The sequence below is a fragment of the Vespa velutina genome, chromosome 23 (genome assembly GCF_912470025.1).
Source record: "Vespa velutina chromosome 23, iVesVel2.1, whole genome shotgun sequence".
Classification (NCBI taxonomy): domain Eukaryota; kingdom Metazoa; phylum Arthropoda; class Insecta; order Hymenoptera; family Vespidae; genus Vespa; species Vespa velutina.
The window spans coordinates 859,291-881,384 of NC_062210.1; the positions used below are offsets into that span (position 1 = coordinate 859,291).

The following is a 22,094-nucleotide window of genomic DNA, read 5'->3' on the forward strand; positions in this document are numbered from 1 at the left end:
TGCGTCTCGCACCGGACCAATGATGATAGTTGCACGGAGAATATTCCCCGTCTATTCCTTGTTGTTCGAACTATAAATCCACGATGTGGTCGCGATGAATAAGGGCGGCGGCATTAGGCTAAGATACTGTTGAAGGCCGTCAATAAAATACCACTCGCCGTGTTCCCGCAAATTAATAGGTTCTATTAATTTTGCGTTCTTTTAAAGAATCCCGTAAGACTCGGTATAGATGTGCTATAATAAATATTGCGCGCGTTGAAATTATCATCGTATATTTGATGAAATAAATTACAATTGTTTATGTGTTTCGTGTAATGATGCATGGTTATTTGTACTCTCGCTGTTTCTAAAGGAATGATATATAATAAGACTTGAGAGCTTAGATATCATGATTCTGAAACATGTAACTTAATTGACTTTTTATTGACGTCTTTAGAAGTATCCACGAAAATTATAATGATATTAAAAAAGAGAATAAAAAGGGCAAAGTTGAAGTATAACCTGAGCATGGAAAGGAAAAAATTAATGCCCATTGATCGGGTCATAATTCATTGAAATTTTTAAACATTCCATATGTGCTCTCTTTGTTTTAATGATCTTGTAGATTAGAGGGTGTCAATGGATATTTCAAAGCTAAGTGCTAGACAATTCTTGGCTTATCGCGCCTAAACATCTATTTTCACTATTTATTTATTAGCCGGGTTGACATATTATTGAAACTTAGATACTTTATTAACTAAGAATGCCTAACCTCAGACAGAGGTATCCATATGTTTTTTATCTATGCGTTTTGTTAGCTAATATCCAATAGGTTCCCAAGGGTAAATATTTCTAATGGCGATATATAACCCTTAAGAGAAAATACCATGAACGATTGATAGATCCATGTATGCGTCAACAGGAGAAACAACATATTGAAACTTATCTTCTGTATCACGAAACATCAATTTATATATATATATATCTATTTTTTGTTGACCTTTTATCTTTGACTTTTTATCGTTGACCTTTTATCGTTGATCTTTTATCGTTGACCTTTTGTCATTGATTTTCAAAGAATTGTAAACAAACACAATTTTTTTTTTATTTTCTGTCTTCAACATTGATTTTGTTCGTCCGAATATGTAATCGCTATCGCCGTCGGAAACTTTTTTCCATAACAAATCTAACCATCAAGGACAATACCATGAGAAAAACAATGACTGCAGTAGCAATTAAAATTCCTCCATATTCTGTAAAGAAGAAAAAAAAAAGAAAATTTTTAAAGGAATATAATAATATTGGATATAAAGTTTATTAAAAAAAATTCATTAAGATATTCGATCGATAACTATAATATATTTATTGCGGCTGAGAATCCTATTTTTACGAGAATAGGATCTTTATGACGGAGAATCATACGAAACGAAGAATCTTTTACTTTTAAGATTGTCAACGACTATCTTTATTCTATAAAAAAAAAAATATGGTTATTTATCATTTATCATCATATGGCTGATTATCGAACTATTCCAAAAATCATTCAAAATTACATTTAACGGTATAAAAGTATTGTTGATTGAAATTATAATACAAAGAAGAATAATGAATTATATTGAAATTAAGTGTCCCTATGTTATCATTAAAAATCGCTGATCGTTATCGTATAAAATAATCATAATAGTAATATAAAAATATCTTGTTATAAAAATATCTATGATTAGACAATGACATAAATGCAAGTAAGTTTAATCGTTAACAAATAAATATCACTTCATTAATTTTTTATTCATAATAAAACCTATTTATAAATGAACATTATATCTAGAAGTGATCAATAGTGATTAGTAAACCTGATTTTGAAATATATATATATATATATATATAAATATAAAATTTTGCCATTTCTTCCATTTATTATTCTTCCTTAGTATCATAATAAATTATTTATGAATCAAGTCAATATATAATTACGATTCAGTCAATAAAATATCTATCTACAATACATTATAACCGAAATATATATATATATATATATATATATATATATATATATATATATATTGTATATAATCTATACTCACTTCGTGATCTTCCTTGGATCTGTTTGTCCGTGGATACGTTATCGGTAAAGATCGAAGAACGATGGTCTATGATGGATCGGTGAGAGTCAAGCTTGAAGAACCGATAAGGCGTTAAAGATAGGGTTGGGGTGGTACTATCGAGGGAAGGAGTTTCAAGTCGGTGAGTCGTTGTTGGGGGTTGTTGAAGGGAGGAGGATTGTTGTACCGGTGATGTTGATGCTAGTGCTAGTGATGCTGATGGTGGTAGTGGTGGTAGTAGAATTGGTGATGGTGATGGTGGTATCTGGAAGGGCGCCAAAGGCGGCTCTGTTATGCAGGGTTGCGTGGCGTGCACAGAATATGGGATGTGGGTCGAGAAGACGAACGGCCAGGCGACGTGATCCGGTGGCACAATCGCGCTGTAAGGCGGTGGATCCTCATCGTTCTCGTCTACGTCGCTGACGACGATCGATGGAAGAGTTCCTGAGATGACATCGTGACTCGAACCATCAACGATCCCAAAAGGTCTGTTTTGATTCGATTTCTCATTGGTCGATATGTTTCTACAATTATCATTCTGATATCTTGCTTGACGTTGATGGTGGTGATGATGATGATGATGATGATGATGATGACGATGATGCCTTTGACCACTCTGTTCCGATAAAATTGAACAGGATGCCATCCGGACATCATTACGACTCTCTAGCAAATGATCATTTTCTGTACTTTCTGGTACAGTACCTGAAAGATGAACAATGATTACATTAAATGTTTGACGTCGAACTTTATTTTATTTTATTTTTGTTTCATTACGTATTATTTAAAAAACAAAAGAAAAGAAAAAAAAAATACGCGCAATACGTGAAAAATATTATTTATTTATGCATTTATTTTTGGAATTAAACAAATTTAACGTTTAACCCGTTTGATTTATACTGATGGATAGGGCCTGAATTTATTCGAGTTGATTACGACGATACCATGTTTGAAACGGTTTTAATTTCTACTAATTTTTTTAAATTAATCCATAACACAACTAACTGTCTGATCGATCTCTCATTAATGTTTAATCCTGTGAATTTCTGTGACTCTTAATGAGAAGCGGGAAGTCAAAATTCGTTATAAATTTCACTCGTTATATTTCCCTACAATTACGATGATCATTTAAGTAATTATGCTGTGGTAAACAGAGTAAAACTGTGCACCATGATGCCAAACAAGAAACAGTACCCTACTGTATTCCCACGAGTTTGAATTGCGTTTGAATATGAAATATACAGAGATATGAAGTAACATTGAGGAAATTTACAATGCACATTCTACTTGCAATACACTTTTTGATTATAAATCGCGAGATATCATATATATATACATATATATATATAAATTTTAATAATTTATCAAAAGCTTACATCATTATAGTTTGTCGCCGTATACAATGTCGCATTTTTATAAACAAAATAATATATATATATATATATATATATATATATATATATATGAAATGATATTATAAAAAGATTAGATAAATAAAAAATATTAAATAAATACGATATTTATGCACTCACATATAATTTATGTAACACAAATGAATAACATAATTTGATTGCGAAATCAAAATAAATAGTATGAAGGGTCACACATACATAAAAATTTTAAGCAATGAGCTATCAATGTCAATACTCACGTTTAATATTGATTATAAACTATGAATACAAAGACGAAAATAATGATTTGATACATGAAAAAGACATATCTGCTATTTGATTAAGTGATAACACGAAAAAGCAATAAGAATTATTTATGTAAAAGTAGTCTCTCTTATATCTACGCACTAAAGAATTCATATATACATAAATACACATATGCATATACATATATATATATACTTGTAGTTATTTCAAAGTCAAGTCCACTTATTTCCAGACAGTATTATTGAATTTATCTGTTATGTCTCGTGTGTAATTAAGGAACCTTGAAAGCACTTTCATTTCGCAAGAAGGACGTATTTTCTCCTTTTTCTTGTTTGCTTCTCTTATGTGAATCATTTTTTTTTTTATTTCTCTCTTACTTATTTATAATTAAAATAATATTTTATAATAATCATTTCTAAGAGGCATTTAAATTTTGCGAATATTTGTTTTAGCCTACTCAAGTTGTTATTGCATATACCTAGACAATAGGAGTACAAAAAAAAAATATATATATATATATATTTAATTAAATTCCTAGTTAGTGATTGATTGTCAGATATTATAAAAAATTTAATCACTTTGAAAGAAATATAGTTTCTTGAAAAAATGAATGACATTTGTAACATTGGTTGTATAATTATTAGAGCTAATGTATAATGATACAAACACGTAAAAATTTGTATAAATATATATATATATATATATATATATATATATATATATACAAAAAATTATTACATGAATCGAAATTATATAAAATAAATATTATATAATATTATAAATATTAAATGAGTTAATATTGTTATAAAAAAAGAATTATGTTGTTATCAATGTTGTATCCCAAATAAATATGAACTTGTATATACATACATACATACATACGTACATATATATATATATATATATATATATATATATATAAAACATAACACTAACATAATTGTTTTTCTTCGTCCCGTATCATGGAAAAAGTTTGAAGAAATCGTTAGAAAAAGGATCAAGAACTGTTTTTTCTCGATGGCTGTTAAAATGTTGGCATTTGCAGTACGATATCTCGAGGAAAACGAGTATTCTTGGCGTTGCGTCTTAACTTAACGACCGAACACTCGTAACAGAAAGATAAAGCCTTTCACCGCGGCTATGTGAGAGAGAAAAGCGGTATGAGCAGAATTTCTGTTACACCTCGGTGTTACGACAGATACATGCGCCCAATTTAAAAGGTACCTTCCACCATTGCGTTCGACTTAGAAAGTAAGTAAGAAATAAAGAAAAAAGAAATAAAGAAAAACGAAGACTATGGAAAAGGAAGAAGAAATAAAGAAAAGAAAGAGAGAGAGAGAAAAAAAAAAGAAAACAAATATCGATATAATTAATTAAAATTATACGATTATAACAATAAGAACGGAGAAAAGATAAATCACAGAATATATACGATATAATAATTACGCACACAAATATTCAATAGGAGCGCACAAATCCGATCGATAATCAAAAAATTTTTCTTTAACACATTACAATTAGAAATTTAAAAACTCCCGCCGACAATCGAATTTCGATATACAACGACTATGCATTTCGATCGATCAATCATATTAATGATAACAATATTGAATATGATCGTTTATTATTTGACCTATACCTTTGTCAACGTCGCACGACATTTCTTCGAGCTACGTTTATACAGTTGGCGCGCCGACGAAAAGCAAGACTCGACTAAAGCGAATATCGTCAGAGCGTGCGTGCGTGAGTTGACTGGGATAGAAGGAGAAAGACAGAAAGAGAGAGAGAGAGAGAGAGAAAGAAAGAGAGAGACAGAGAGACAGAGAGAGAGAGAGAGAGAGAGAGAGAAAGAGAGACTATAGTAGTATCCTCGCCAAGCATCATGAAAGGTTCGCAAACGAAGCGCACGTTCTTCAATAACGTCTCGCTGAAGCACTGTCGATAAAAAAGAAAGCAAGAGAATAATAAACAATAATATCTAGAAAATGGTACTACCATCGAATTCCTCTTTTCGATCAATCGATGAAAGAAGATTTTTAATATCTCTGTTTTTTGTTTTGTTTTTTTGTTTTTTTTTTTTTTTCTTATTTACGACTACTATTTCGTACGACAATGGACAAATGTTAATTTTTTGTTTGTTTGTTTTCTCTTTCGGTTTTTCTTTCTTTCTTTCTTTCTTTCTTTCTTTTTCTTTTTTTCCTTTTTCAATAATATTTTCGTTACATCGTCCAAAAGGTGTTCAAATCGTTGATCTCTTCTTCTTCCCTTCTTTCTTTATTATTTATTTATTTACTTTCCCCCCCCCCTCCTTCTCTTCATATTTATAATCAAAAGAACAAACGCACGATGATAATTTGCGTGGGAAAATTTTAACAGTGTCTGTCGATAATGAAAACTATGATAAATAGTTATAATTTCTAATGTAATCCTAAATATGCTTATAGATTCACGTAACATCTATTATGAAAGAATCGGTAACACGGATTCGTTTTCTTATCTATGAAAACTTGTCTCTTATCTAATTTGAAATCATTGATTATATGTTTCATTACGTAGATAAAAGCTAACACAGATTCAATCGTAACCGTTTATTCGATCTGATCTTATTAATGTGATATGTTACATAGAGAGAGAGAGAGAGAGAGAGAGAGAGAGAGAGAGAGAGAAATAAAATACAATAAAAAAAGAAAACAAGAAAACGAAAAAGGAAGAATGAAGAAAAGAAAAGGATAAAGATATATTGGTTGTTAACGTAAATATTACAGAATGTAAGTACGTTCAATGATTTCATTACAGCTCGATTACGAAAGAATCGGTAACACGGATTCGCTTTCTTATCTATGAAAGTTTGTTTCTTATCTAATTTGAAATCATTGATTATATATTTCATTACGTAGATAAAAGTTAACACAGATTCCGATCGTAACCATTTAGTCGATCTGATCTTATTAACGTGATATGTTACATAGAAAGAGAGAGAGAGAGAGAGAGAGAGAGAGAGAAAGAGAGAGAGAAATAAAATACAATAAAAAAAGAAAACAAGAAGACGTAAAAGGAAGAATGAAGAAAAGAAAAGGATAAAGATATATTGGTTGTTAACGTAAATATTACAGAATGTATGTACGTTCTACGATTCAATTATAGATCGCAAAAACTTTTGTAAACCCCTAAGCTGACTTTAATATTTTTCTTTTCTTTTCTTTTCTTTTCTTTTCTTTTCTTTTTCGTTTCTTTTTCTTATATCTTATTTTTTCTTCTTCTACTTCTTATTTTTATTTCATTCTTTTGTACGCACACTTTATTGATATTATAAACATGCGCTATTAAATTCGATTTATCGTTGATATTCGATTACATTATACATAGAAAGAGAGCCACAGTGAGAAAGAGAGAAAAAGAGAGACAGAGAGAGAGAGAGAGAGAGAGAGAGACAAGTGTAATGTCATTACGTGATATGGAACGTGCACATAACGCTAAATCCTGTTTAACGCTTTAAGTACGGCGTGTCTGCAAAATCATGTTTGATATCGTCGACGTGTCGGGAATATTAATCGAACGTGACGAAGGGTTCGCGCATGCGCGCGCGCGCTTGCACATACTGAAACACACAATACGTACACACAATACGTATACAGACACTCACACAGATACATCCGTTCAGTCATTCGCGAACAAATATGGAAAGAAAAATGTGGTCGTTGGTACTTTTAATTTTCTTCGCGATGCCATTCGTAAAAGTTACATCGTCTATCTCGAAATAAACGTGAGATTGCAAACATCGTATGTGCCCTTGTACGGATATATATATATATATATATATGGATATGTATGTGTATCTCCTTTCCTACAATCCTTCGCATGTCACGATATTTTTTGCGATTATGTATTCTTCTTATGCTCGCGTGTATTACATGTTTAGCATATTTCGCGATCATTGCCGAGGGATACGTTACTTCTGGAATTTCTACAAGACTCTTCTTCTTCTTTCTACTTATGGTAATATTGTGTAAGTAGAGAGCAGTTTTGATTTTGTTGTTTAGTCTTCTTTTTAATTTATTTTCTTTCCTATAAGTAAGGAAGTACTATTACTTTAGATGTTGAAATTGCATGATTCGTATATATATATTTTTATTCTCTAGTTTTATTCTTAAAAATATTGATTGTTCCAATATAATGATAAGGAATAGTTAAATGTTCTACGTAATTTAGGTTTCTTCGAATTAAACGAAAAAGTGATAATATTATATATAAAAATTTAGAGATATATATATATATTTAAACATTGCTCAAATGTCTTCTCAGAAATCAATCGAAAGACATCCAATTAAAATTTATATTTTTTTGATTTAAATTTGTTAATGATGAGTTCGATTTTATTAAAATGTAAACGTTAAAAAAAACAAGATATGTACGGGGAATTAATTAATTAGATTTAATCATAAGATCTTAAGGTATCTATCATAAATATGTTAATTTGTAATTTAATCGTTGCTTTATACAAAGCCCGCCGAGCCGTCTGTCTGTTCGAATTTAGAAGCAACAGGAAATTCTTTTTGGATGTTCGAAGAAAAGTAAATAAACAGTAAAATACAACAATAAATAAATAATATGTGATACACAGACATATACACACACACACACACATGTATATATACATATGTATGAACGGTAATATTTAAATATCGAATAAAATTCAACATATACATAAAAACATATGCATATGCATCGAATTTTATTGCAGTAAACAACATTTGTTGTATAAATTCTAAAGATGCAGAACGAATGATGAATGCTTTATATATATATATATATATATATATATATATATATATATATATATGTAATTTTCTTTGTTGAATATTAATTTAATCGTTATCAATAACTTTCCTTGGAAAAAAGAAAAGAAAAGTAAGAAAGAAAAGTTCCCAAGTGATCATAAAAATCGATCATTCCATTTTCGAGTGATGATCATTCTTTTCCCTTTCTTTAAAGCTTAATTTATATCATTCAAATTGTAAAATTACGAATTCGAGAAGTTGTTTGCAATTTGATAAAAAAATACAAAAAAAAAAATAAATAAATAAATAGAAAGAAAATTAATTAAATATTATTTCGACAAAGAGTAAGTGATCTTAAAAACGGTTTAAGTACTTTTGTAACATCCTGTATATGTTAGACGTCAGTTATAATCATTTTAAAAAGGCTACGAAACTTTGGGGGTTCTTTGGTTAGCTTATTATTAGTGGTAAGAAATAGATGGTATATACGGGACGATAAATGCCTAAGAGCCGAGCTGAAATCACGGACCGACCCATCACAGCAAGAGCCCATTTTATCACGTAGGCCTACAATTATGGAAGTGAGAGCATTATGCATAGTGTTTCGCCATTCTCTTACGCTACCGAGAAAGTCTTAAGAAGGGTCCGAGTATGCCTGAGGCGTCGTCGTCCTTCTTACGATTTACTGAAAGCTTAGTATTGCAAGGGTTAATTGTAACGAGGGTAATTTTTTCGTTTCAGCACTTTATGCATACTTGGCCAACTAGAATATTCCATATATTTTCTGTCTCTCTCTTTCTTTTCTGTTTTTCTTTGTTTCTTTTTTGTTTTTTTCTTCTATCTTTTTTTTTTTTTTTTTTTTTTTTTTTTTACTTCACATCATGCGCATTTCACGTAAAAGTCAGAGTAATTTACGACGAATAAAACAACACACGGGTTAGTAGTTAAATGCAACTTTTCAAACAACATTATTTGACTTTTAATGGTGTCGAGTGTACTTCACGAAATCAACACTTATTAACAAACATAAAATGCGGTAACGTTAGTTAACATGTAAAAAATTATTCGGAATACGTTGTAAGTATTAAAACGACATAATTTTTTTAACAAAATTCTATTAATATAGAGTATTCTCACAATATGAAAAAAAGAAAAAGATGTGCGTTGATATTATGTGATTTTATTTACAATAATAAAATGTTTTTATTAAACGCAGATAAAAATATGACGATTGTTACGTTAGCATAAAAGGCCAATTAAGTTTTTCTGTTTTGCTAGTTTTTTGCCAGCTTACTTCCTTATGTATATATGTCATTAAAACAACGTCATTAATTATTAATTTTATATACCGACGATGTAGATATACACTACTTTAACTCTGTGAAAAAAGAAAAGAACGAAGAGATAAAAAAAGCAAAGGAAAAAAGAAAATTATAAGATGTACATATTACGTTCTTAGTCTTATATAAATTAAAAATTGTTTGTTACTTTATAACAGCCAAGAACATTTCCTTTTCCGGATTTTTAATACAATTATCGAAACCATTTAAATCAATCTACGTTTTATTCTCTACTATACAATTATATCTAATTTATATATAATTATATATAATTACACAATTATTTTAATATAAAAATGATATAGAAAAATAATTAGCGAATAAATGTTTGCTTTATTTATTTTTTTTTTCCTTTTTTTCTAATTTCTTTGCTCCTTTTTTTTTTTTTTTTTTAATCACTTTTCGACCCAAAGAAAACTTTGATCGGCTCGTAATTGGCGTTATTCGAAGAACACGAGAAATGTGAGGGGATTTAAGTAAAAAAAAAAGAAAAAAAAAAAAAAAAAAAAAAGAAAAAAAGAAAACAAAAAAGAAAAAAAAACAGAAAAAAAAAACAAAAAAAAAAAAAAAAAAAAAAAAAAAAAAAAAAAAGAGAAAAACAACAAAAACGAAAAAAAGAGTATGCAAAAGGAAACAAGAGGAAAATGTTGAAAGAAGACACGTAATGTTTTCTTTATTAAGACAACCTTCCTCCTTGACGCAACCCTGACGCAACCCTGACGCAACCCTGACGCAACCCTGACGCAACCTTCCTCCCATCCCTCCCATCCCTCCCTCATCTCATCCCTCCCACCCTTCCATCCCCCCCATTCATATGTCCCCGTATATATGTATACCGTGTATATACTTTATCATACAAAGTATCGTTAAAGTTATGATCATGAAGGTGATGTTTAATTTCGCAGGAGTCGCTCGCGGACGATCTCGTCTCTCGCGTTTACTGCAACTGTATCTTTAGGTGAATGCATGTATTAGGGTATTATGCACGTAGGTGAAGAAAAGGGGAAACGCACTTTCCCGGAACGTCGGCTATAAAGGTAGGTTATTGCCGACCGTTCTATGACTCCTACGTCTACGTGAAACCGCTCTCAAAACACATTCGCATCTTTCCCTCTTTCTTTCTCATTTCTTCTTTCTTTTTGTCTCTCTTTCTCTCTTTTTTTCTGAACACCCTATACGAACGCGTAACAGCACGAGTAACATACATATATGTATATGTATAGTGTTACATATAATGTATCCAACCCGAACACTCGTTTTCCTTAGATAGTGAAAAGCGACTGTTAAATTTTGAATTCGCATCTACCATCGTAATTTACCTTCGGACGCCCTCGATTTTTCGATGATCGAGCATACCTATCTTTTTCTTGTTTTATTTTCTTCTTCTTCTTCTTCTTTTTTTTTTTTTACGAGAAGCTTAATATCACTGATAAGGTTCGAACTATTTCAAAGAGAATGTAAACCGAGTTGATATCTATTTGTTTCGGTGATAAAACATTGGATGGAATTTTCGTAATAACGAAGATAGTATTTCACAATTTCTTCCTTCTCCATCAATTTCTATCAAAGAAATTCTTCCTTTTTTATCAACTTCTTTCAATTTTTGTTTTCTTTCCTTTTCTTCTTTTTTTCTTTTTTTTTTTTCTTTCTTTTCTTTCTTTTCTTTCTTCCAACGAGGATTAAAAATATAAAATAAAATGTACGATACATCTAATATATATTTGTTTGCATTAATATTCATTATAGATTTAAGGAAAAATTTCATTTAATCAGAATAATATATTGATCAAGGAATAACGTTTTCTGAATGATAAAAAATAATGACTTTAAAGAAACATTTCGTTTACTTTCATTAATTTTTGAATCTATTCTTTTTTAGAAACGGTATAAACAGGATGTAATAGACTAATAATCTGATGAGGCTCAAAATTTTTGAGAAACATAAATCGAGTTAATATTCATTAGTTTCGTTGACAAAATGTTGAAAAGAATTCTCGAACTAATCCGGAAGCAGTTTTTACGTATAAGAATTTATTTTAAGTGTTTATAAATTTAAAAAATTTCGACAGCGCATTAAAAACGTAAAATAAAATATATAATAAATATATCCACAAATATATTGTTAATAAGTTTCGTTATAAGTTTAAAGAAAGGTGCGTCGATTTGTTTCAATAAAAAAAGAAAAAAAGAACAAAAAAGAAAAAGAAACATACAGAATAACATTTTGTTAATATTAAGAATAGTGTTCTTATAAAAAAAATTTTCGCTCATATTCACTAATTTTTGAAACATTATCTTTTTGGAGATAGCACGAACAGTATGTAAAAGTATATATATATATATATATATATATATATATATATATATATATATATATCAATTTATTGAGATATTATTTATCGATAAAGTTAATCGAATTAGAAAAGAAGGTGATAGATTTTTTTCTGCGATCAAACGTTTTCAATAATAATGATTATATTCCTCTGAATAATAAAAATAATTTATTTCACATTCAAAAAAACATTACTCGTATTTGCACATTTTTAAATGATCGTTTTGAAGAAGGACATAAAAAAAGCATAAAAAGAAAATATTTATAAATATGTATATACACACACACAAACATATATATATGTCTTTCATCTGTTAAGTTAAAAGAGAACGTAAACCGGATTATTGACTAGTTTCGGATGAAAAAACATATTAAAGAATCAACTTTCTCTAAATACAGAAAAAAAGGAAAACAAAAAAAAATATATTCATATATATATATATATACATACATACATATATATATATATGTATGTATGTATGTATGTATAATTTTAAATTTGCTTCTTAATTTATCTGGACATAAACGTATACATTAACTATCTAATCGTAGAATTTTTTATTGACTTATATATGATTCGCCAAGATGATTCTTAATATTTCTTAAAGTTTTAAAAGATTTAGAAAGAATTGAGGAGTAGGAGGAGGAGAAGGAGGAGAAGAAAAAACGAGAAATTGAACGAAAATTTCAATAGGAAGCCGACAATTCGTTTCTTGAGGAAATAAATTAATACGTCGTTATCAATTCGTAACTATAAATATATTACTATTATAAATTGATATAATAGTGTGGCTTTTTTCTTTTTCTCTCTCTCTCTCCTTCTCTCTCTCTTTCTCTCTCTCTCTCTCTCTCTCTCTCTCTCTCTCTCTCTCTCTCTCTCTCTCTGTCTCCTTTCTCACCCATCTCTTTCAATCTTCGTTTCTCTTCTCCACTTCCTTGTCTTTTATTTCAAGGGAAATTAACGACTACCACCGAGTAATTGTCGGGCGTTAAGCCGCCGCAAAACTTAATTACGCGCGAACAAAGCGCGACCCGCGAGGTAAATAAGAAGCAGCGGCGCCAAAGTACCGAACCAGCCAACGAACGACAAATTCATCGTTCGTTGCAACGATTCCGATACTTTGCGAAAGTTTTCCTACAATAGAAGAAAAAGAAGAAGAGAGAAAGAGAGAGAGAGAGAGAGAGAGAGAAAGACAGAGCATTTTCCATGGTACACTATAAAATGAGAAAGAGTGAGAGAGAGAGAGAGAGAGAGAGAGAAAGAGAAAGATAGACAGACGTCATAGTTCTACTTCAGTCAGTCTGTATTTGCACGGAAGTTCTACGAGCTATGAAATTTCGATGCGACAATGGTCGCACGGCTTGCCTCTCAGAGTTTAAATAGTTTCACGATGTTGGATACTCCAAGTTAGTACCAGCCCCTACTGAATGGAGGAGATCCTCGAGCTTTGGGAGATATCTATGCGTTCGGAGGAAATTAAATATTGAGCTCGTATGGACAATGTCATGGGTCAATATAAAAACTTCCTTTCGAAAGAGTTTATTGTAATAAGTATCTATAAGTTTATCGCCATTATATATCTAATAGTGTATAAGAACGAATATATATATATATATATATTTAATTTATATATATAATTATACTTTTTTAAGAATATTATAATATTAGATAATGTATAAAATTGGCGATACGAGAAATAATAATAAAACGACAAATTATTATCCCGTATTATTATTTTATTATTATCGAGATATAATAAAAGAATTAAAAAGAAAAAAAAAATATATATATATAGATATATACATATATATATATATATATATATATATATATATATACGAAAAAATACACGAGAAAACAAAGTGACAATTATTGTTGTTATCTTATCGTTCTGTTCTATCAAGAAAATAAAAATAAAAAAATAAAAAAAATTGATAAATAAATAAAAAGAGAAAAGAAGGGAAATAGGAAAAAAAAAGAACAGAATCGAAAGCAATCAAAATAAAAAAGAAGAAAGAAAAAAGAATAAAGAGAGAGAGAGAGAGATAGAGAGAGAAGAAGAAGAAAAGTTACAGTAACCGACAAGATCGACGAGAAATTTTGTGGCTCGTACGATTCTACATTATTTTCTAGGAAATTAACGGGTGGTCCGAGAGTTTTAATCGTCGGGAATTAAGCGCGCCGGAACGCGTAATTGCGGACGGAACAAAAGTGGCCGAGATGGCGACGTTGGTAGGATTGGTGAGGGGTGGATGGGCAGAAGTAGAGGGGAGGATATAGAGTCGACTGGGTGGTGGTTATAAGGGTGATGGGGAGATAGAGGGTGTAGGGTGGAGATAGAGCGACAGAGGGTAGTAGGGGATGGTCGGAGGGGAAGAGGCAGAGGAGACCGCAGCCGAAATAAATACGAAAATATAATGGGACGAATTTGTCGCTTTTACTCGTTGGAAGAGAACATAGACGGTACAGTCGCGTTCCGCATCCGTTATCGGACCTAAACCGTGTCGGGCGTATCGTGACTAGTGCGACCAAAGCCACTGGCATTGTTGCAATTTAAAAGTCCATTCGTTTTCGGATAACGTCGCAAATAATGAGAAAAAGTATAGCCGATTCAGTGGATCGTTTGCGTCTTCCTATTTCTTCTCTTTATAATTCTCGTTCCTCTTTCTTATATACTAAATGAAAGGAAGGAGAAAAAACAACAACAAATAAGAAAAGAAAGAGAGAGAGAGAGAGAGAGAGAGAGAGAGAAAAGACGAAGCAAAGTGATCGAATTCGTAAAAAGAAAGAAAAACAAAGAAAGAAGAAAGAAAAAAAATGTGGATTTGTTATTTGGATAATAACATAAGTTTCAAATTGCCTTAACTCTTAAACTTAGGAATAGACATTGTAAATAAGTAAATAATTAGATAGGGTGTTAGATGGTTCATCTTTGTAAACGATGTCATATTTTTTCTTATTAAAGTCAAAATCTCGACATTGCTCTCGTAGAAAGTTCATAGGATGGACGACTTTTATCTTTTATATTCAATAATAACTTTCAATAGAATATATCTATCATTGAAATAGACAACCAATATCATAGATATTAATAAATATAAGTAATATAATGTAATGATAAAAATAGAAAAAATAAAAATAAAAAAGAAGACAAGATAAGAGTTTACTTGATTATTTAATACATATCCGTCCAACTTCTAAATATAAAACTAAATCGATTTCTAATTTAAAGAATTTAGATTCATTCCAATTATCGGATCAACATTCTTAAATTTATTTTCATGATAAAATTAACAAATGATATGAGAATTGTATGTTCATAGACATTTGATAAATAGAGATTTCTATTAAAAGGAAAAAACTAATAAAAAGAAACATGGTTTGTGTCATTACGAATACAGGAAATAAATCTGATAATAAAAATTGTAAAGTAAAAGAGAAAAAAAAAAAAGGAAAAAAGAATGGAAAAAAAAATTTATGATTTATCATGTGTTTAAACTACGATAAAAGTCGATAAATATCGAGGTTAAATGATGTTAAATGATTGCGTGTCTTTCAATATTTAAAATTTTTTAAATATATATACATATATATATGTGTGTGTGTGTGTGTGTGTGTGTAACGTCATCTTCCATCCATTTAAATGTCATTAACGTCATATATGCACCTGATGAAAACTTATTAAAGTAAAATATAGTTAAGATTTACAAAAGAAAATTAAAAAAGAAAGAAAAGAAACGGAAAAAGAAAAAGAAATAAAATAAAAGAAAAAAAAAATGTAGTAAAATGATCTCTTCGAAAACGTTTCCTTTTTTTTCTTCTCCTTTTCTTTTTTTTTTCTCCCTCATATGTTGCTCGTCACTTTTGCTAATGTTAATATTAAGATACACGTACCATTGCTTGCAAACTTATAGCTTGTGAATCCCGAAGTTTCTCGGATGTTATTACGTACACTATCAATACATTTATGTAACGCGTATGGTCGTTGTAAATCTCTCTTCCTCTTTCTTTCTCTCTCTCTCTCTCTCTCTCTCTCTCTCTCTCTCTCTCTCTCTCTCTCTCTCTCTCTCTCTCTCTCCTCTCTCTCTCTTTATCTCAATCGTATGGATGTAAGATGCATTTAAGACATAAGATGCATTCCCCCATCATCGATCAAATCTCACTTGATGATGATTTGCAATAATTATGTCAGTTCTTTTTCTTTCCACTTACACGTGCAAGAGAAAGAGAGACTTTGTAACATTCGTATGAAGTACAACAAGACAAGTGATCCTTGTCAACATATCTATGTGACCTTCACAAGCAGTATGCAAATACGAGTGTCTAGTCGTAAAAAAATGAATTCTGCCTTTGTCATCTTTTTTTTGCATATTTCAACAACTAAACTTAGTGAATAAAAAGATATAAGGTCATTCGGTCTTGTATCTTTTTAATTTTTTCTAACGCCGTAATAACTTTACTATTATACTATATTATTATTTGTATTTTTCAAATATTATTATTTTTGTTTTTTCTTCTATAAAGTTACTTGCTAGTTTCTATCGAAAGATTTATCTAATCTTAATGCTAAATTGTATTTATTTTTTATATAATGTAATCATATATTATATATACATATAATATATATATATATATATATATATATATATATATATTATAGTATTATGATATAGTATGGATGTATGGTTATTTATTTATATTTAATATGGTATAGTATATTTATATATTAATAAAAATTATAATACTTCTCTTACATTACATAACTTTTTTTTAAACACGGATAGAGAGGCTTAAGTTGAAAGGCATTACTAATCCGTAAATATTACCAATCCGCAAATATAACCGTAAGATGTTATCTTATGGTTATATTTGCACTTTGGCAAAATAAGAATCTTAAGATAGTTCAAAGTTCAAGATAAGTAAGACTCGCAAGGTTGATTCTGATAAATCACTCGGTAGAACAATTCAAGATAAAAAGAAGATATAAGAGAAACTAGTCGAGTTCGACGAACGACCGTGAGAACGAATGACAAATGACTCGGTGTAATTCTATTCGGTAAAAATTGTTTCTCTCTAAGAAGATCGCGTGTCCGACAGTGAAAGTGAACTCTACTCTATCACTATACTTATAACAAATCTTACCTGATTATTGCCTCAGCGTCGTATTTTTACAAATGATAACGCAAAGATTTTAATTTTATTTTTATTTCCTTTTTTATTCTTTGCAATCCGTGTGATTATCTGTATAGGAACGAAATAAAAATAAAAAAAAAAAAAAAAAAAAAAATAAAAAAAAAATAAAAAAAAAGAACAAAAGGAAAAAAAAGAGTGAAAGAAAAAATAAAACTATTCAAATCGATTCGTTCTGTTGCGATTCCTGTCATAGAATAAAATTCTATGGCAAGGAAAAAAAAAAAGAAAATTTACGCATCTCAATAATAAATCCGTAGAATACATCTTTCGTAAATATTTGTTTACAGATACATCTCATATAATTAATATTTGTATATAAACCATGTGATCAATATGATGGACGAATAAATTTAACACTTTATTTATTCATGGTGTTATACGAGGTGTTACTCTATTGTACGAAATAAAAGAATCAATTGTTAAGTACATGCATACACGGATGGTTGGTTAGATAAGTGAGTTAAAAATATATGAATTTTTCAAGAGCGACTATTGAAATCGAAAACAAAAGAAAAACGAAAAAAAAGGACGAACAAACAAACAAAAGGAAAAAAATAAAGAAAAAAGAGAGTGGAAACAGCCGAATAAGCGGTTAGGAAATCCGATATTGTTTGCCATTGCAAGCGATACGAAAGAAGTGTAAGCACGGAAACGAAACGAAATGGGTATTTCGAAATAATTTTAATTTTTCTTTTGTGTACCATTATCGATTCATTCTCAATTGCGAATGATAAAGGATAAGGTATTGAATGAAATTATATTGCAAATTTGTTATTTATTAAAGGACAATATTATCAAAGATAAAAACTCCTTTTTTTTTTATCTTTGTCCTTTTCCCTTTTCGCAGCACATCGAGACGAATATACAAAGTGTCAAATAAAGAATTCAAAAATTATAATATGCGATACCGACGTTAAATAGATTAATGATAATTTGATTATAAACGATATATTAATTATAATATTCTTCTCAGGTACGTTGACATCGACGAATGTTTTTCCTTCTTTTTTCTCTCTTTCTCTCTTTCTCCGTGTCTCTGTCATTTTTTTGTTTTCTTCTTTCTTTTTCTTTCTTTTTTTGCACAAAAAAAATAACTTATATAGAGAAATAAAAATATGAATATCTATCAGTACGATCGTCGACTTTTCAATCATTATGCGAACATCAGTCATGTGTTATTATCCTTTTTTTTTTTCTTTTTTTTTTTCATAGAAACGCGTCGTCGACTAGTCGAGATGGCGCCGAAATCATTGATTAAATCCTTGGCGCCGACCCATTTTTCTTTTCGTAGCCGTCTTTACGTTAGGACTACGGTCCCCTTTTGTACGTGCCAACTTTTTGATAAAGAAATCCTGAAAGATGCAAATATATGAAAATCCATGATGTCGAATAAATATATTACTTGTCCTTAATCATATTTCTATGTTATTCAATAATGGATTCTATTATAATCTTTTAAGTCATTTGTTTTTTATTTCTCATCTGTTTCTTTTTTTTTTTTTTTTTTGTTTTTATTCTTCCGTACCTCGTGAGAATATACAGGAATGTTAAAATAAGAGTTCGGTATTTCTTGTTTTCTCTATAATATACCATTTACGTATACTTGAAAGATTAAACAATCTTGCGTTCGACAGTATGATTTGTTGGCATTGATTATAAGAAACAGAAAAAAGTGAATAGGGATAACATAGACGTGTCTCAAACAGAAATGGATGAAAAAAGGGATCGTCGCGTCACTTTTATTGCCAAAGCAGCTGGCACCTGTCGGCTTCGTTTATCCAATGTCACGACAACTCGACGATAATACGTACTTGACATAGCCAGTGTTCAATCTGTCTTACGTGCTCCTTACCAATAATATGAACGATCAACTTTGTGTAAAAAAAATGATGATAGATATGAATAGTACGATAAAGGAAATATTAAATGACGATATTAACTTTAAGATGAATTAAAAAGCAAATTTTCGTTTTTCTTTTCTTTTATTTTTCGTCTTTTTCTTTATATACCTACGTCAATTTATTTTTTATACCAACATTAATTTCTCATGTTATCTATATGATTTGTGCCAACAAATAATCCTATAGCATGATCATTATCTTAATACCTAGAATCATTAGTCATTAGAATGAATTTACATATATATATAAATACATATACATGCATCAAAACATATTCTTATTAGAATCCTTAGACTGTGTGTGAGATTTTAAAAGAAGTACGATATAAAGAAAAGAAAAAGAATGGAAAGAGAAAAAGTGGTAGGATAATCTTATTATTGGACAATGTTTCAATCGTAAATAGACAGGTACTAAAGATAATTAATCAATATCTTAGCACGATTCTATCCAACGTTATAACAAATATTTATTGCTTATTACGGGATAATCTATCTTAATGATTGAAAAAATTTCTTTGCGATAGATAAGAATATGTTAGAACAATAGATAATGGTAGAATATAATTACCTAATGGATTAACTGAGAATAATAGCCGCGGTGAATAATAATATATTTCTTATATATATATATATATATATATGTGTGTGTGTGTGTGTGCGTGTGTGTGCGTGTGTGTATGTGTGTGTATGTAGACGTCCTTAATTTATAAAATTCAGGCTATTTTCTTTACAAAAAACTTTCTTTTTTGTTACGCAAGAAATATTATTTTTAAATTTAAATAATAATTCATAAGATTTAATTTTAATACGACACACATATATATATATATATAACTCAAAATATGTATATATAGTACTCATTGATAATTCGACAGATATGATGGATGATTAATAAGAATTAATGAAGACTCATGGCAATTTATCATATATCTAAATTTACACACAACGGTAATTATGTTTTTATATAAAAAGAAAAAAAAAGAAAAAGAAAAATAAAAAATTATTTTAGAAAGATTCGAATTTCCCGCGCGATCGTTTGATCGATCGAGCCACAAGGTGCCAACTATATCGTTGGTATAACTGTTGACATTCAACGACATTAGCAAGCAGTTATACGTCCGTACGTGTTGGTTAACAGTCGATAGCTTACGCAGAAGTATATAGAAGTAACACGTTATGAGAAAGAACAACGTAAGTTATCTTTTTTATTTTTCAATTAATTTTTAAATATATCTTATAATTATAAAATACTATTTACATTAATAGTTTTAAATCATTAGAATAGTTTCTGTTTAATATATATATATACACGCGCGCGCATAAGTACACACACACACACACATATATATATATATGAATGTGAAAATTTTTATTAAAAATTTATACGATACTATATATTCCTGTTTGAATTTACATGCCATTCAACGCATTCTAATAATTCTTATCTCGTGTCGACGATAAGAAATTTTTTATAATGTTCGCAGACCTTCATTTTCCAATTATCATAAGCTATTTTAGATGTTATTTTTTTTTTTTTTTTTATAAAAACGAAGATAGTAATGAGAAAAGCAAATGCGAACTCTATATGAATTATATAAGCTCTTCTTTGTTCTTTAGAAAAATTATATTACTGAATAATTGTGATGATTGCGTAAGACTATAACAATTATTTTCTGGAAAAACCTACACATATATACATATATATATATTTATAGAATAAAAATAAATTATACCGGATTAATAAAATTAGATCATTTAACTTATTCATTTTAATCAATTTTTTGAACTGGACATATTTGCGAAAAATAAATAATCGAAGATAAGAAAAGAAGATTATAAAGTGATAATACTGATATTGATAACTCGTTTCCTTGGATAATCTATTTGTGTATTGAGCACATTGACGTTTCAAAATATTTTTCTACAATACTCATCGGTATAATGAAATTACGAATTTCTTTGTAAAAAAAAAAAAAGAAAAAAAAAGAAAAAAAAAGAACAAAGAAAAATACAAAGAGAAAGGAGAAAGGTAAAGAAAACAGGAAAAAGAAAAGGACAATGGTATATTAAATGTATATTAAAGTTATTTAGTATCTTATTTATATCGATAGCCAATGTCGATATATTTCACGAAATTGATATATCATTCCTATCGAAAATGAACTTGAATTAATTTTTATATCCTCATATTTCGAGCGAAATATGATATCAAATTTGACGTCACATTTAATATCTCATCTCGTAGATGATATTTTTACTAAAATTTCTTTCATAATTTTATTACTTTTAACAGTACTTCCATAAGTGCTAAAAGAAGATCAAAAACAATCTAATATTATTATACTATCAATGTAATGAATGATTAATTATCGCTCATTAAGTACAAATATACACAAATACAAATGCAAAAATAAAAAAGAAAAGAATATAAACATACGCACAAACACATATATGTGGGTATATAATGTAGACATTATTTAAAAGTCAATAGTTCGTAATAAATTTATCTTTAAACGATTATTAACAATTAAGAAATAATTTACGGTTAGATTTTATCCATTTATTTTTTTCCATTTAACGAACGAACAATAATAATAACGATGATAATGATTTTCTTCTTTTCTTTTTTTTTTTTTTTTTTTTTTTTTCTATCTGATAGTCAGAGATAACGGAACACCTTACACATATATGAACGAACGAGTTACCTCCTCCTTACTCCCCGATCGCCGGACCGTCCAACGAAGATGCATTATCAACCACAAATATCAACGATAAGTGCTACGGCACCTCCATCGTATTATGAAGCGATGA

At 29.3% G+C, this 22,094-nt stretch overlaps 1 protein-coding gene across 4 annotated transcripts; it reads right to left on the minus strand.

Annotated features, from left to right (window-relative positions):
* Nucleotides 1-255: 255 nt before the first annotated feature.
* LOC124956718 (protein BEAN1-like) lies at nt 256-5,526 on the minus strand. Of its 4 annotated transcripts, none has more exons than XM_047512892.1 (3): nt 5,379-5,526; nt 2,064-2,786; nt 256-1,232 (listed from the first exon to the last, which is right to left on the minus strand). In XM_047512892.1, exons 1-3 carry the CDS (start codon nt 5,398-5,400, stop codon nt 1,132-1,134), a joined length of 846 nt encoding a protein of 281 aa, XP_047368848.1. In that variant the 5' UTR covers nt 5,401-5,526; the 3' UTR covers nt 256-1,131. The 4 variants fall into 4 exon arrangements, with proteins under 4 accessions (XP_047368848.1, XP_047368849.1, XP_047368847.1 ...); XM_047512893.1 differs by lacking the exon at nt 5,379-5,526 and adding an exon at nt 5,190-5,372; XM_047512891.1 differs by lacking the exon at nt 5,379-5,526 and adding an exon at nt 4,676-5,034.
* Nucleotides 5,527-22,094: the final 16,568 nt, after the last annotated feature.

Excerpts from the sequence above, each read along its gene's own strand:
- LOC124956718 (XM_047512891.1), bottom strand. The coding sequence starts at position 4,703 with ATGATACGGGACGAAGAAAAACAATTAT. Across the intron at positions 2,787-4,675 it reads GGACGAAGAAAAACAATTAT|GTACTGTACCAGAAAGTACA; the intron begins GTTAGTGTTATG and ends TTCATCTTTCAG. Across the intron at positions 1,233-2,063 it reads GATCCAAGGAAGATCACGAA|AATATGGAGGAATTTTAATT; the intron begins GTGAGTATAGAT and ends TCTTCTTTACAG.